This window comes from Cyclopterus lumpus, chromosome 3 (genome assembly GCF_009769545.1).
Source record: "Cyclopterus lumpus isolate fCycLum1 chromosome 3, fCycLum1.pri, whole genome shotgun sequence".
In the NCBI taxonomy this organism is placed as follows: Eukaryota; Metazoa; Chordata; class Actinopteri; order Perciformes; family Cyclopteridae; genus Cyclopterus; species Cyclopterus lumpus.
In genome coordinates this window covers 10,783,349-10,796,810 of record NC_046968.1, presented here as the reverse complement: position 1 = coordinate 10,796,810, position 13,462 = coordinate 10,783,349, and the positions used below count along the sequence as shown (strand labels likewise).

The window sequence follows — 13,462 nt, the reverse complement described above, 5'->3', positions numbered from 1 at the left end:
GCTATAGGAAGGCGGAGTAAACTCTCCTGTCGTCGCCGTACAATATTAATGTTCTTCAACAAGTCGTGACATATTTCTAAAGTTTGGCAGCTATTTTTCTCAAACAATGTCATTTTGCCTGTGAAGGAATGTAGCAAAGTACAGTTACTTATGTACGGCACTTGAGTACAAATGTTACTTGTACTTTCCTTAGGCATTTCAATTTGACGCACGTTATACTTCTACGACAAGCTGTGAGTTACTTGTTATTGATGTTGCCACTTGAAAATGTTTTCATTATCGATTCATCTGCAGAATATTTTCTTGATTAATCGTTTTATATTAACAAAAGTCATGAAAATGTGTCTTCAAATATCTTGTTTTTGTCCGACCATGCCATTTCTTGGCATATTTGCTTAAAAAATTATTTACGACGACAGTTTCCCATTATTACATTTGACTAATAGACACATTGTAGCAGTTCAACCCAAAAAGATTTGCAACATTTTTTTCCTGCATTGAGTCCATTGACTTTTGACGCTTTATATACATTCTAGGCACGCTACTTCTGGACTTCTACTTAAGTAACATTTTCAAAAATAGATTTGAACTCGCAAACACGCTGCAGCATCGAGTCCATTACTTAAATAATGGATCTGGCTACTTCCTGCACCACTGCACTTTGCTGCCCTGATTAGTAAGCACGATTATATCTCGGAAGGGGGTTCGTGGTCCTCCACTCATTCAGTTTTCATTCACAGGAACTCAATGCTGCTGGCTGACTGAATATTCATTCAGAAAGTGCAGCAATCGAAGAAAAAAAAAAAGGCATGGTGAGTTACCATTACAACTCCCCTCTGGCATATCATCTCACTGGGGCTGGGCTATTTGATCAACTCGGGGGTGGTTCTACCTCCAGCTGTTTCCAGACAATTTGAACAGCAGGAAAACCACAGCCTGCCTTTGTGCATCAGCTCAACTGAATGCCGGCTGGCATCATTACACAGCACCACAGCTTGTATGTGTGTTTGTTGTTCTTTTTTGATTCTTTCTCTGCTCATCCCTCCTGTCGCATGTTTGGAGTCATAACAAACCGGACAGCGGAGCCAGGATGAATGGCCCGCCAGATGTCAGGGGAAACTGCAGCAGACACTTCCAAAACGTCCCGTGTTGACCCGAGATAACGGCTTAGAGCAGGCAGAGGAAATGGTTGTTTGCTTCCAATGTTTTGATGTGAAAAAGGCGAAAACAACCAAATAAACACTGTCGTAATGGTACAGTAGGGACATTTACTATGATTGCAAGAATGGTTGGTTGGGATAATAAGGGATTTGTCGGTTGACAGAGAATTCCGTCCGACCATGAATTTGTCATTAAAATACTTTTCCAAGCAAAACTGACACAAAATCTCAGATTCCAGCTTCTCAAATAGGAATTTCTGCAGCTTTTGTTGGTTTTAATTGACTGTAAATGTGGCTTTTCAGCTCTTGGTTGGATAAAAAAAACTATTTGAAGACACCAAATACATTGAATGAGAAAATAACATTCAGATTACTGACAATAATGAATATGAGTTACACCCCTTACTGTCATACTGTACAAATCAAGGGTGCACTTCAAAGTAAGCTTTTGGTTACAGTGATTTATCCCTCCTGTTTTGTTTACTAGTATTTCTTCTCTACGGCATTATCATTATAAATGTATCATTGTCTATTGTAATCCATAAAATACTAGTGGCTGTAGTGTCCTTTATGCACATACTACCGTATTAGCAAACAAAATCAAATCAAGAAGAACAACTTCTTGTACAGACAACAATCTCTGAATAGCAACAACCACAGTCCTCTCCACTAAATCCTGCATCTCAAAATGTACTCTGCCTCCTCAGATATGCAGTCACCACATGCCTCCCACAAACCAGGGGTACTCACTGGAGACCAGCTAGATATCTATAAATAGAAATCTGGGTTAACAATCAATAGCGACAGTTAAGCATAGAGCTGTTGGGAGAGGGGGGGCTGGGGGAGGGGGGGGGGGGGGGGGGGGGTTTACAATAACATGAATGGGTGGCAGCAGCTACGGTGTAATAAAGGTTTATTTGCATCTGGATCTGTGCAGCTGCGGAGCCTTTATGTCGCACAGCCCGCTGAATACCAGCCCGCAGTTCAAGCCTCCATATGCGGACCCCGAACACACATGATTCGGATTCCGATGACAGATGCCAAATTCCCACAAGGCTTTGAATCTCTCGATTAGGCTACTTTTTAAAAATAATTTGCGGTCTAAGAGGAACGCGTGTGATTTGAATTACAATAACAGCAGGAACGAGACAGATCTGCCTCCCCCCCCCCGGCTACAGTCTCCAGCCCCCCCTGCCTGCCTGCCTGCTTGGCCCGTTAGCATGGAGCCATCCATTGAGGCGCTCAGACTGGGGGTAGGGATTTTTTTTTTCTTCTTACCTATTTTTATTTTAACGCTCTGGAAAACCCGCAGACCTTCCTCCTCTACCGCCATGCTCTCCCCGTGGCTCTTTCCCTTTCCACGACTAGATGAAGACAGTCCCCCACGGTGGTCGGTTCTGGCCTCTCCAGCGCACGGATAATCCAGGGGTTTTGCACATCTATGCTCTCCGGACAGCGATCACACACTCCGATCGCGATCGCCGCTTCTGCTGGCTGAGAACAAGCGGGCAGATTCTGCTTCAGTCCCGCAGCAGCAGCGGCAGCGCCAGTGGAGGTGTGGCTCCACACAACACCGCCCACTCATGGGTATGGAGGGTGATCCGTGCCACTTGGAGGAGGGAGGCGGTGTCATTGAGGAAAACCGAAGACGGCCTCCCACTCTTCTAGTCCTATATGGAAAAAAATGTTACCAATAACTTAAACATGATTGAGTTAGCAGAAATGCATGCGTTTTTGAGATAAGATAGACTTGCAGGTTGCAGTACATAGTTTGCCTGGGTCCAGACCTTCGAATCCACTCACTCCACAGAGTTCAACTTTACTGATTTGTTTGGCATCATGAAATGAATCAGCGGTTTCTCAGTTAAAAAGCAACTGACCAATGAGCGCTGCTGGAAGAATAACGAGTAGCAAATCAGATCACGGGGTGGGACTAACGGCGTTGTCGAGCAGTGTGCTGTGGACAGCTTGTCTTCTCAACATCATTTTTAACTTTAATCTGCTCCACTCTTAAAACTTCTGCAAAACCAGTGGCGAGTTGAAATGTCGCTCTGGTCTCTTGTGATTGGTTTGGAAGATGGTTTCATTTCCCACGAGTTACGGCAGGGCAAATGAAAGTGAACACAGTTTTTATACTAAACAGATATTGACAGTGAGAACAAGATAGTTGTCATATTTCATATTAGCTTTTTTCCCCCTTTCTTATTTTTCCTATGACTGTCACTATGTGTAAATGAGAATTACAGGTGGTTTCTCCAAACAGTGCTCAGATCAGTATGTCCCGTCAGGTTCCAAAGGGCCTCAATGTGTGTAGTTATCGGACATGCTGTATTTGATTTGTCATTAAAAGTGAATCTCCTCACTTAATAGCGAGAGCAAAGTGCTCACTAAACACATGAAACCACTGTGCACCCAGTCCCACCCACACCTAATCCCAGTAACCAACTCACATGTCTTTATATCTAACTGTGTCTTCTCTTTCAATCGCCCCTCATAGAGGCTTCATGGTTCCTGCTGCTCTTTGGCATGAATCCCCCCTCATACAGGCTACAACGTCATGAGGATGGCTAGACTCTGAATTGACAAGAACTGGCTCACAATGTTGAATGATTTAGAAATATATAATTGTAGCTGCTGGCAGAGCTAGGTCACCATACTCATATACATCAGCGTTTTATTTGTACTTTTCCTCTCTGAAGATTGACGATGCATCTTCTGTGGCTGTTCAGTGTTACTCCCCCTTTATGGGCCCCACATGCAGCAGAACTAGGTCTGACTCAACTGGATCTCTCCAGATTGTTTCCTACATCAAATAGACTGCAGATGCAAAAAACAACAACTACAAAACAGCTTTAAATAAGCAGTTATTTCTGCAGCACAAATTATTTATTGCTGTTCCCATGAATTGAGCTTTACAGGCTGTAAACGACTAAGGATTAGCCTCACTCCCATTTCAAGTGCTGCACATTATAGTCACTGCCAAACTCAGGACATAGTGTGCAATAATGTGCTTTAAAAAAGTGCAGCACTATGACATTTAAAGTTGGCCTCTTGACACTAAACAAAATTGATCAATATGTGTCATCCAGCAAAATGTTTCCTTGAGTTGAGTCAGGGGATCTTTGGTTTCCCTACCTCAGTGTGGCCTTACAATGACAGAAAAGCGAGACAAATGCAAAAAGTAAGGTCCCTCACCACTTTAACTCAAACATCATTATTGAGTGTGAAAAACACTGTTTCAAACAAACTAAAAATAGTGAGCATTAAAAAATGACAACTTATTGTCATGGTTTGCATTCTGTTCAAATCTCTTGTAAGCGTCACGGTCAATGAATATTTCTTGGATTGTCAAATAAGTCCCTGTCTCTCAGAGTTCCACCGGCATAATTAAAAACGCTATCGATTTGACTGAATTGCCACAAAACTCTTATCAAACTATCCTGGCGAAAGACAAAATGAGCTCATGGAAACAAGGTGATTCCAGAGCCAAAAGAGAATTGTTCTTAAAAGCAAAACAAGCCAGCAATAACCTGTAAATTATTAATTTGTCCCCGTTTTCCGGATGACGCTGATCTCGAGCCAAATTTAACAGATGGAAAAATGGACATGGTGCTGGTTTGCTTAGTGGGAGGGCAGTCTGGATAGGGGTTAACATCCATTCAGGTGAAAGAGGATCATCATCAGCCCACACTTGAGCCTATTGGACCACGCCTCTGAGATCACCATGACCACATTCCTCAAAATAGCCCGACTCTGGTCAGGAGCACTCTGCAAACCCAGCTGGCCGGGCCCAACCCAGCAGAGATGTGGGACTGTAAGAACAGTCGGACAGTCTCTCCACCAGAAGCGACGGTTAGCTGCAGCGCTTCCCTCTGCCAGCTGAAGTGTTAGGATTAGCTGACTCCTTGAGAACAGCTCTAAATCTAATTAGGCTGTGTGTCCCATTGCTGCCATCAGCCTGTTGGAGTCTCCTCTTAAAGAGAAATGACACGTCTCCACACAACAACCCTGACGTGCACTAAAGCTAACTGAATGCAATATCGAAGGGAATTCAGTACATTTAGTCAAGTGCATTTCTATTTTATGCCACTTCTACTTCTACTCCAGTACATTTCAGAAGGGATCGTTATACTTTTGACTTCTATTCACTTTGCAGATTCAGATCATCAGTGTTGCAAAGAAACGGACTAGATATTAACCATGGTGTATACGTGACATTAGCACAGGGGAAAACATCAACAATGTAGGTCCTTTATGTTGGCCACATCCTGCCAGCTGCATGTCTGCGCAGCTCGTGGCAACATGGAAGAGCCAACTGGGCTCTACCTTAATACAAAGTCTATTTAGCCCAGCAGGTGAACTCTCCTCTAGACCGTATTTTTTGCATGCACATATGTAACACCAGTCAAATCAGCGTAATAGAAGACAATGCAGGAGTCAAGGGTTGCCACTATCATACCACAGCAACCAAAGTAGTAGCATATCTGCAAAAATGCGAGGTGGATAATACTGTTCTTTTGTAGCTGTGTGCGCGGCATCACATAGGGAAATAATGCCTTAAAGACGTTAATGACGTGTATTCATTTCAGTTTAGCTGAACCGGCTACGCCCTGTGGTAAACCACCACAAGCCTGTGTATGACTGTATGCGGGGGTGTATGAGTGCTAATGCTATAAAACAGAGAAACAGAAAAAGGCCCCCATATTTTGGAAGTCTAACTTATCACGTGGCAAAAAAATGTGAACGAGGATATCCAAATAAGTGTACGCTTGGCATCGAACAGTGTGTGTGTGTGCCAGTCTTTGCATACGTTTGTTTGGGTATGCGTGACAATGCAGAGCCACTGACAGAAAGAGGAAGAGAAGGCAGATACTGACTCTGAGCAGATTAGTGAAAGGATGCTCACTGTTGTTTTATTATGCACAAGCCAGCCACCAGAGCAGCAACTGAGGGCGTTGGCACACTTAAAATAACTGCACACTTACAACCAACTCTGCCTACCGGGGCTTGTTCTTCATTTTTGTGTGGTACAGTGTACATACTGTATGTATGTATCTGGTATATGTGAAAGAGACAGGGATTTCTGAGTTTAATTAACAGATGGCAATTGAGATGTGTAAAGTTAATCTGGTATTATGGGGGGAAAACAATTAAAATGTTGATGAATAGTACATTAATCAAATCTTAGAAGAATTAATGTGATCTGGTAGGTGGAAAGATCACCAATTCAACTGTATCGCTAATATTTCCAACTCACATATTTGCAGAATCCAAGTTGATCCGACTTGTTTGTTTTTAGTTGATTATTTCCACAGTCCACCATTCTCAACGCTGCATCTGGAGAAAATACAAAAAGCCGATATCATGCTATAGGCTAGTTGGTGGTGGGGTTACAGAAAAACTAATCAGCAACATATGCAGATGTGCGGACAGTCCATCCTTTCAGTTAAACCAGAAATCCAAACATTTATACAAAAACACAACATTATGTTCATCTGCCACAGTCAGTATGATATTGAGGGTAAATAAATAATTTCATGGAGGACGAAATGTAGTCCTTCAAACCACGTAATGCATGCAACTCCCCCCAAAAGACTTTTGATTAGTGCAAGCAGCTACTCTTCAAATGATAGATGTTTGCACAAAGACTTGTTTAGATAAACTTGTTTGAAGGGTAAATCTTGAGACATTAATGTCCATGTCATCCCAAAATATTGTCTAAAACGCATTCATTTTGAATTGCAGTAGCGGCAATTCATTTCTTCAATTTAGTTTAGTAAGCCCTTGAGAGCAAAGAGAACAAACAGAGTGTGACTGCAGCAATGCCACAACTATCACTATTATAACACCACCTAGTGTGCACTATGGGCCAGTGACCCCAACTTCAACATTTACAGGATGGAGACAATAGTCATAAAGATATTTAAGACTGGTCTGTATATAGCAGGCCTTAATAATTCTGCTGTATAGATGATTCATTTGAATGTTTTCCTCTTTTATATTTGGTGCCACTGGTCAATACATGTCACTGGTTGTTACCATGGAAACATGAGTTAGCCAAGGGGTAAGTAGCCACATTTTAAGTCAGTCGTAATAAACCAGCTATCTCTGCACTGGGTTGAGATTATGTAACTGAATGTTTTTTTGTGTTGTTACACTCTTGGCTAATCTTTCGAGGTCAAATGTCCTTATAACTGCTAGAGTAATCCTTAGCCCAACTTGAATTAGTCAAGAATTGGACAGAAAAAGGAACCCCCAGATATTTAAATCAAATGCAGCCTCTGTTGCTTCAGTTTTGTGTTTAATATATCACAATAAATGTAATTTTGATCAAGCTGGCACATGGTGAACTTGGGGCTTTCGCACAGAAAAAACAGGATCTGAATGCCAGGTAAGACAGACTCATGTATGATCAAGAACATATAGTGAGAGGCAGTCAGACAGTTAGTTAGTTAGTTAGTTATAGAGTTCATTTCTGTGGCAGGTCCGTTAACACAGAGGTTACCTGCTTCTCTGCTTTCATCTATGCAGCACGTTGTTCATTGAAGTGCTTTGAAGCCGGTTGCAAGCAGACGTGTTTAAGGCTCATTTAGAGGCATGACATCATCATATCAGTTGTCTGTGTTCACGTTGCGTTGCAGAAAGTCAGTTTTGTCACAGATTTGTGGTTGTATCATTTAGTTTTGTGTGAACTCCATCTGGCACAATGCACGTCTCCAGCACAGCCGTGACCTTCACTTGCTATCCAGGTAACTGAGCTACATACACAAATGTTATCTTCTCCGATGTGTACATCGTGGCTTCTAGGTGTGTCGTCTTTCTAATAACATACCTTCAGTCTTATATTTCAACAGTTTTACGACAAAATGCGTAAAAAACATTTGTTAATTTAACAAACATTATGTGCAAATTCATGGCACAATTCCAACGGAATCAAAGTTATTTGTCTCTCACCATTGATATATTTTTAATGAAATAAGGTGCCGTGGTGGTCCAACATAATGGGAGGGTCTATTTGAACAGTGATGCAACACTTAGTTTGAGCCAAAAGGTTCATTAACAACAAAGTCAGTTACTACAAATCTGAACTGAACACAGTGATTCTCACCAAAGTTGCATTTAGGTACATTTTTTAAACTTTTGTTAAAAAAAGTATCTTCTTTGGACTGGTTGTAGAGTGATATGGCAGCTGGAAGGAAGGAGTCCCTGGAGCGGATCTGGATCAGTCTCTTCCTGAAAGTGCTCGACCGGGAGGACCACCCCCTCTAATGGTTCCAAGATGGTTCACAATTATGAGATGCCCTTGTCATCTCATAACAAATAATTTACTTTTGATATGTCAATGTTTCATTGATCTATAGGCCAGTATATACCTGGCAATACTCTTTGAGCCAGACCTCTGTTTGTTGCAAAGTAAAAACACAAATGTAACTTGTGATTTTCAATATACAGTATTTCTTTATTTTGTATAAATACTGTACATACAGTGTACATGATAATGTTGTATTTTATGTGACAAATTAAATGCTTTTGGGTTCAGAAGTCGACTGTGGGTCTGGGTCGTCCTGGGTTAACGGGTTGTTTGACGTCCACCCTCAGCTTCCCCAAGACAGAGACAAAAGCCCAGAGGAGTCCTGCCCTGAGAGACACAAACACAAGAGATGAATACTTTTGAACTCAACTACACAGCCTTTACATTGTTGTGTTAAATCTGGCCTCCAATGATGGAATCTTATGACTGATACTTCTGTAGTCTTGGAGAGGGATCACTTACTCAGCCCACTGAAAGAAAGGCGACCGCCGCTCTCCATCTGGTCCTGTGGTCCTCCGTCCTTCTGATCTGGTCCTGTGGTCCTCCGTCCTTCTCATCTGGTCCTGTGGTCCTCCGTCCTTCTGATCTGGTCCTGTGGTCCTCCGTCCTTCTCATCTGGTCCTGTGGTCCTCCGTCCTTCTGATCTGGTCCTGTGGTCCTCCGTCCTTCTCATCTGGTCCTGTGGTCCTCCGTCCTTCTCATCTGGTCCTGTGGTCCTCCGTCCTTCTGATCTGGTCCTGTGGTCCTCCGTTCTTCTCATCTGGTCCTGTGGTCCTCCGTCCTTCTCATCTAGTCCTGTAGTCCTCCGTCCTTCTCATCTGCTCCCGGGATGTTGCTTCTTGTGTCATGGCCATCGATACCTGAGTAAAAGAGACTTGAAGACTTTTCTTAACGTTAGTAGTTTTTATCACACATTAGTCTGGTTCAGCCACCTTCACCTAACTATAACAATACACAGAGACTAAAATGAACACCTGGAACATATCTGATTTAATGCAGAGAATACAAGCACAGCTCCTACTGCAGTCGTACAGAGACCGGATAGCTCGGCACCCCTTACTCCCGCAGCACCCCCCACAACAACCCCAGAGGAACCCAGACGAAAGCCTTCTCCAAGTCAACAAAGCACTGGTTGGGCAAACTCCCAGGACCCCTCCAGTAGTCTTGCAGGGGTAAAGAGCTGGTCCACTGTTTCACGACCGGGACGAAATCCGCACTGCTCCTCTTGAATCTGAGGTTCGACAAACGGTCGGAGCCTTCTCTCCAGCACCCTGACATCAGCTTTCCATGGGAGACCTGAGTAGTGTGATACCCCGATAGTTCGAGTCGGCAGGCGGCGCCCTTTCCCGGACCCCTCCCACCGACTCCAAGAAGGCCGGATACTCTGAACTACTGTTCGGTGCATAAGCACAAACAACAGTCAGATCTTTACTCCCCCACAACCCACAGGGAGACGACCCTCTCCTGCTCTGGGGAAATCTCCAACATGGCGGCGCTGAGACGGGGGCTTGTGAGTCCAGGCGACGTAGCTAAAGTCTGAAAGATGAACATTTCGAAATACTACTTACGGATCTTTTTAGGTGAGAAGTTAGTTGTTTAAGACATCAAATCTGTGGTCGGTTTGTCAAGATTAAGCCTCCATAAAAATGTGCTCCGACGATTTGGTGGTTTGATGGTAAAAATACTAATATGATGTCATCAAGTGAGCTGCTGTTCTAATTGCAGAATGAATCCCGTCCCTGGGAGTCTGGACTCTCAAATTCAAACGCCAAAGTACACAAGTCCAAACTTGGTGTGCTTGGTATTGAGAAACCTCTGGACCTCTGGACCTCCCTCCTCTTTGTGGAGAAGCTGACACTGCCCCCCCCCCCCCCCAAACCTACGCCCTTCTTTAGGAAGTTTACTTTGTCTGAGCGTTAGTCCAGAACCTAAATAACACTTAATAATATAATGCAGAGAAGCAGCACACAGACGCAAAGAAGAGGGAACCATGTGTCCATGCTTGTATAGATGATCAAAAACAGTATTTCTGTTGATTGTCTTATTGACAATCAACAGAAATACTGATCAATTGCATACATCATCTGTGGAGAAAGACTCCACATTCGACATCAAAGGTCCTGGAGGCTATCTGCCTCTGTTAAGGGTTTCCAATCTTGGGATCAGCAATTTATAATATGTATGCCAATGCACATATTCATTCCAATATCTTGAAGTCACGGTATATCCGAGATGGATAGATTGTGCTGTGACATGGAGTATATGTTGTTTTCTTTCTTTTAGTTTGGGGCAAAGTATTTTTTTTTTTTTTTTTTTTTAAGCATTAAAATATATATTGTAAATGTTTTTTTCTTTTGACATTGTCCCAGGTATCCCAGGACATCACCCAGCAGCACCTACTTTGTAACGGTCCAATCAAATGCAAAGGATTAGATTTAAATACTTCTTGTAACTGCACTCCGCTCGATTATTCTCTTCCATTGGATTATACTCCCAATACAGAAGTCACTGGGAATTTAAAGTGTGTGTGTGTGTGTGTGTGTGTGTGTGTGTGTGTGTGTGTGTGTGTTCGTAGAAGGATTGGAGGGAAAGTGGCCAACTCCAGCTGCAGCTCTATTCTCCTGTACTCCGACTGTGAAGGAGAGAACAGAAAGGTGTCTGCCTGATGATGACCACCGACCGGAAGAGGTAAGCGTTTGCTGTGACAGACATTGTCAGTTATGATTCAGCCTGTTTTGTGGCCTGTTTTGTCTGTCGCTGTTTAGACATCGTCTCATGTGTCCTCAGAGAGGAGCAGCTGTAGATTCAGCAGACTTCGGTGGCATAAACGACGATGAGATGCTGGCAGCCGTGCTGGAGATGAGTCGTCAAGAGGCCGGGCTCTCGGCTCCACCCCTCCTGGAGGATGAGCCGACCAGCAGCCCAGGGCTTTGGACACTCAGATGCCCGTGACCTGGCCTATCATACAGATCTGCTGGAAACGGACAGCAAACAGCCTTCAGGTAGTCCAACCTCCTTTTGGTTAAGAGATTCGGGAAATGGGGTTGATACCGAGGGCAGTCCTGTTTTTATTTTGTCTTTTTCAAATTAAATGCAGTATAATAGAGGGGTAGTGTGAATGTCGCATTGTGTTACGATGACTAGTACTGCATATGTCGATTGTCTTGCTAGTTCACACTTCACTGAAATCATTCTGGCTTTCTGCATCGACATAAAAACTGTGTTGGCCGAAATGTACGTCTTACGCAAAGTAGCGTTGCTATATCAAACTCAGGCATATGGGTGTTCACTAGTATTTCATTTATTACGGTGACTGATTGTGTATGGCTCGATCTCGTGTAGATGTGCTGGATTCCCTGGACTTCACCATGGACGAGAACAAGGAGAACCAGACTCCAGAGAGCGTGCAGCAGCAATGTGAACTGGCCTGGGTACAGCAGTCTGGACCACGAGAGAGAAAAACAGGAGCTACAACAGGCTCCAGGAGCATGTAAGATCACATGACATCTGGAGGGCTGTCCTTTAAGACTGGAGCAACAGTGCTGCGTCTAAATACTGTCGTAGCGCCATGATTCCATGAACTAACCTGTATCTAATATGCAAACGAGAAATACGAGTTGAATGTCCAAGTTATTAGTAGTAGTTCCATTGTTAACTGCAAAGTCCATAAAATAACTAATCATTCGTGGTCAACTCTGGTGACCCCCTCCCCCCCAGATCACATGACATCTGCGCAGGGCTTTTTAAGATGGGAGCAATGGGGCTGCGTGTAAAGCTGTTTTTGTTTACTTAAAAGTACACACTTCAGTATAAGCATATGCGCTGTAATTACTCAGAACTCATCATTCGTGGCACTGCTATTATATAGTTATACAACACCAGTCCTTCTGAAACTGTGAAGTGATGTCTGGAAGTGTAGTAGTCCTTTACCTTGTCAGCACCTTAACAGCACACTTGGGCCATCCCGACATCACGTAGTGTTGAACCGTGTGCAGTTCTGCGTCCTGTAAAGGTCTGCTGTTGGACCATGTGGGAGCTTAGTGGGTGAAATGGGCCACAACCAGTGGATTGCTTTCTCATAGGCTTCTATTTCAAGAAATCCTTTAAAAATAGTAATTTAATAAATATTCAATATAATATAAGTGTAAGTTCATAAATGGAATTGTATATATTCTATATTAAATCAGACACTCATGGTACAGCACTGTGTATTGATGAGAGGATGAAAACAGAGGTATAGACGGGCCTACAACGACAAGAATAACCTCAGAACTCTACCAGACCTTCAGCCTGGAACCAGCGTTGCTGTGAAGCTGGATGATGAGAGAGGCTGGACAAAGTCTGCTTCGGTCCTGAAGCAAGGTGACACACTAAGGTCATACCTAGTCCAGACGGATAAAGGAGTACTGTGCAGAAACCATCGCCATCTGAGACCTCTCCACAGGCCTTCAGAGACTTTCCAGGAGGGAAGGGACGGATGTATAGTGAACGATGGAGAATTGAAGTCACCTGGTTCTGATGCAGACACACCTCCAGTTACATCTCAAGATACTATGACACAGACTTCAACACGCACAACCTCCAGCGGCAGAGAAACCACCAGACCGATACGGAGAGTATGTTCAGTAGTCAGGGCGTAGCCTGCATCAAGTGGCAGAATAATCCACTGCAGCTATTTTGGGGACTGGTAGTCCACCCAGATCCCAATAGTTCAGATGTATGTTAAATAACTGTTTAATTAATAATAATAAAATAAAACTGTTAAGTGCCAGTACCACCACAAGTTTAAATCCTGAAGAGATTTTGAAATTAAATGTATGTTATTAAATTGTTACTAAGAACAGTTAGTCATGCAGAAGATGTTGATAGACGATATTATGCCTTTTGCAGCATGTCTTAAATTACTTTTTTTTTTTTTGTGATGTCATTGTCAAACTATTGTTTCTGACATGGACACGTTATTTATGACTCTAACATGCTACATATGTGT

The 13,462-nt window shown here is 43.1% G+C and overlaps 1 protein-coding gene and 1 long non-coding RNA gene across 2 annotated transcripts in view; one reads left to right on the top strand and one right to left on the bottom strand.

The window, feature by feature from the left end:
- rasa3 (RAS p21 protein activator 3) overlaps nucleotides 1-2,793 on the bottom strand; it is a 36,695-nt gene extending 33,902 nt beyond the window's left edge. The window contains exon 1 of the mRNA XM_034556762.1: nucleotides 2,439-2,793. Within this exon, the coding sequence (XP_034412653.1) occupies nucleotides 2,439-2,493 (55 nt within the window). The 5' untranslated portion in view covers nucleotides 2,494-2,793. The remainder of the gene's footprint in view (nucleotides 1-2,438) is intronic.
- A 7,144-nt stretch (nucleotides 2,794-9,937) lies between these two features.
- Nucleotides 9,938-13,410, top strand: LOC117750880. The gene is made up of 4 exons (XR_004611827.1): nucleotides 9,938-10,052; nucleotides 11,048-11,160; nucleotides 11,260-11,474; nucleotides 11,815-13,410. It is a non-coding gene; the product is annotated as an uncharacterized LOC117750880 (long non-coding RNA).
- The last annotated feature ends 52 nt before the right edge of the window (nucleotides 13,411-13,462 follow it).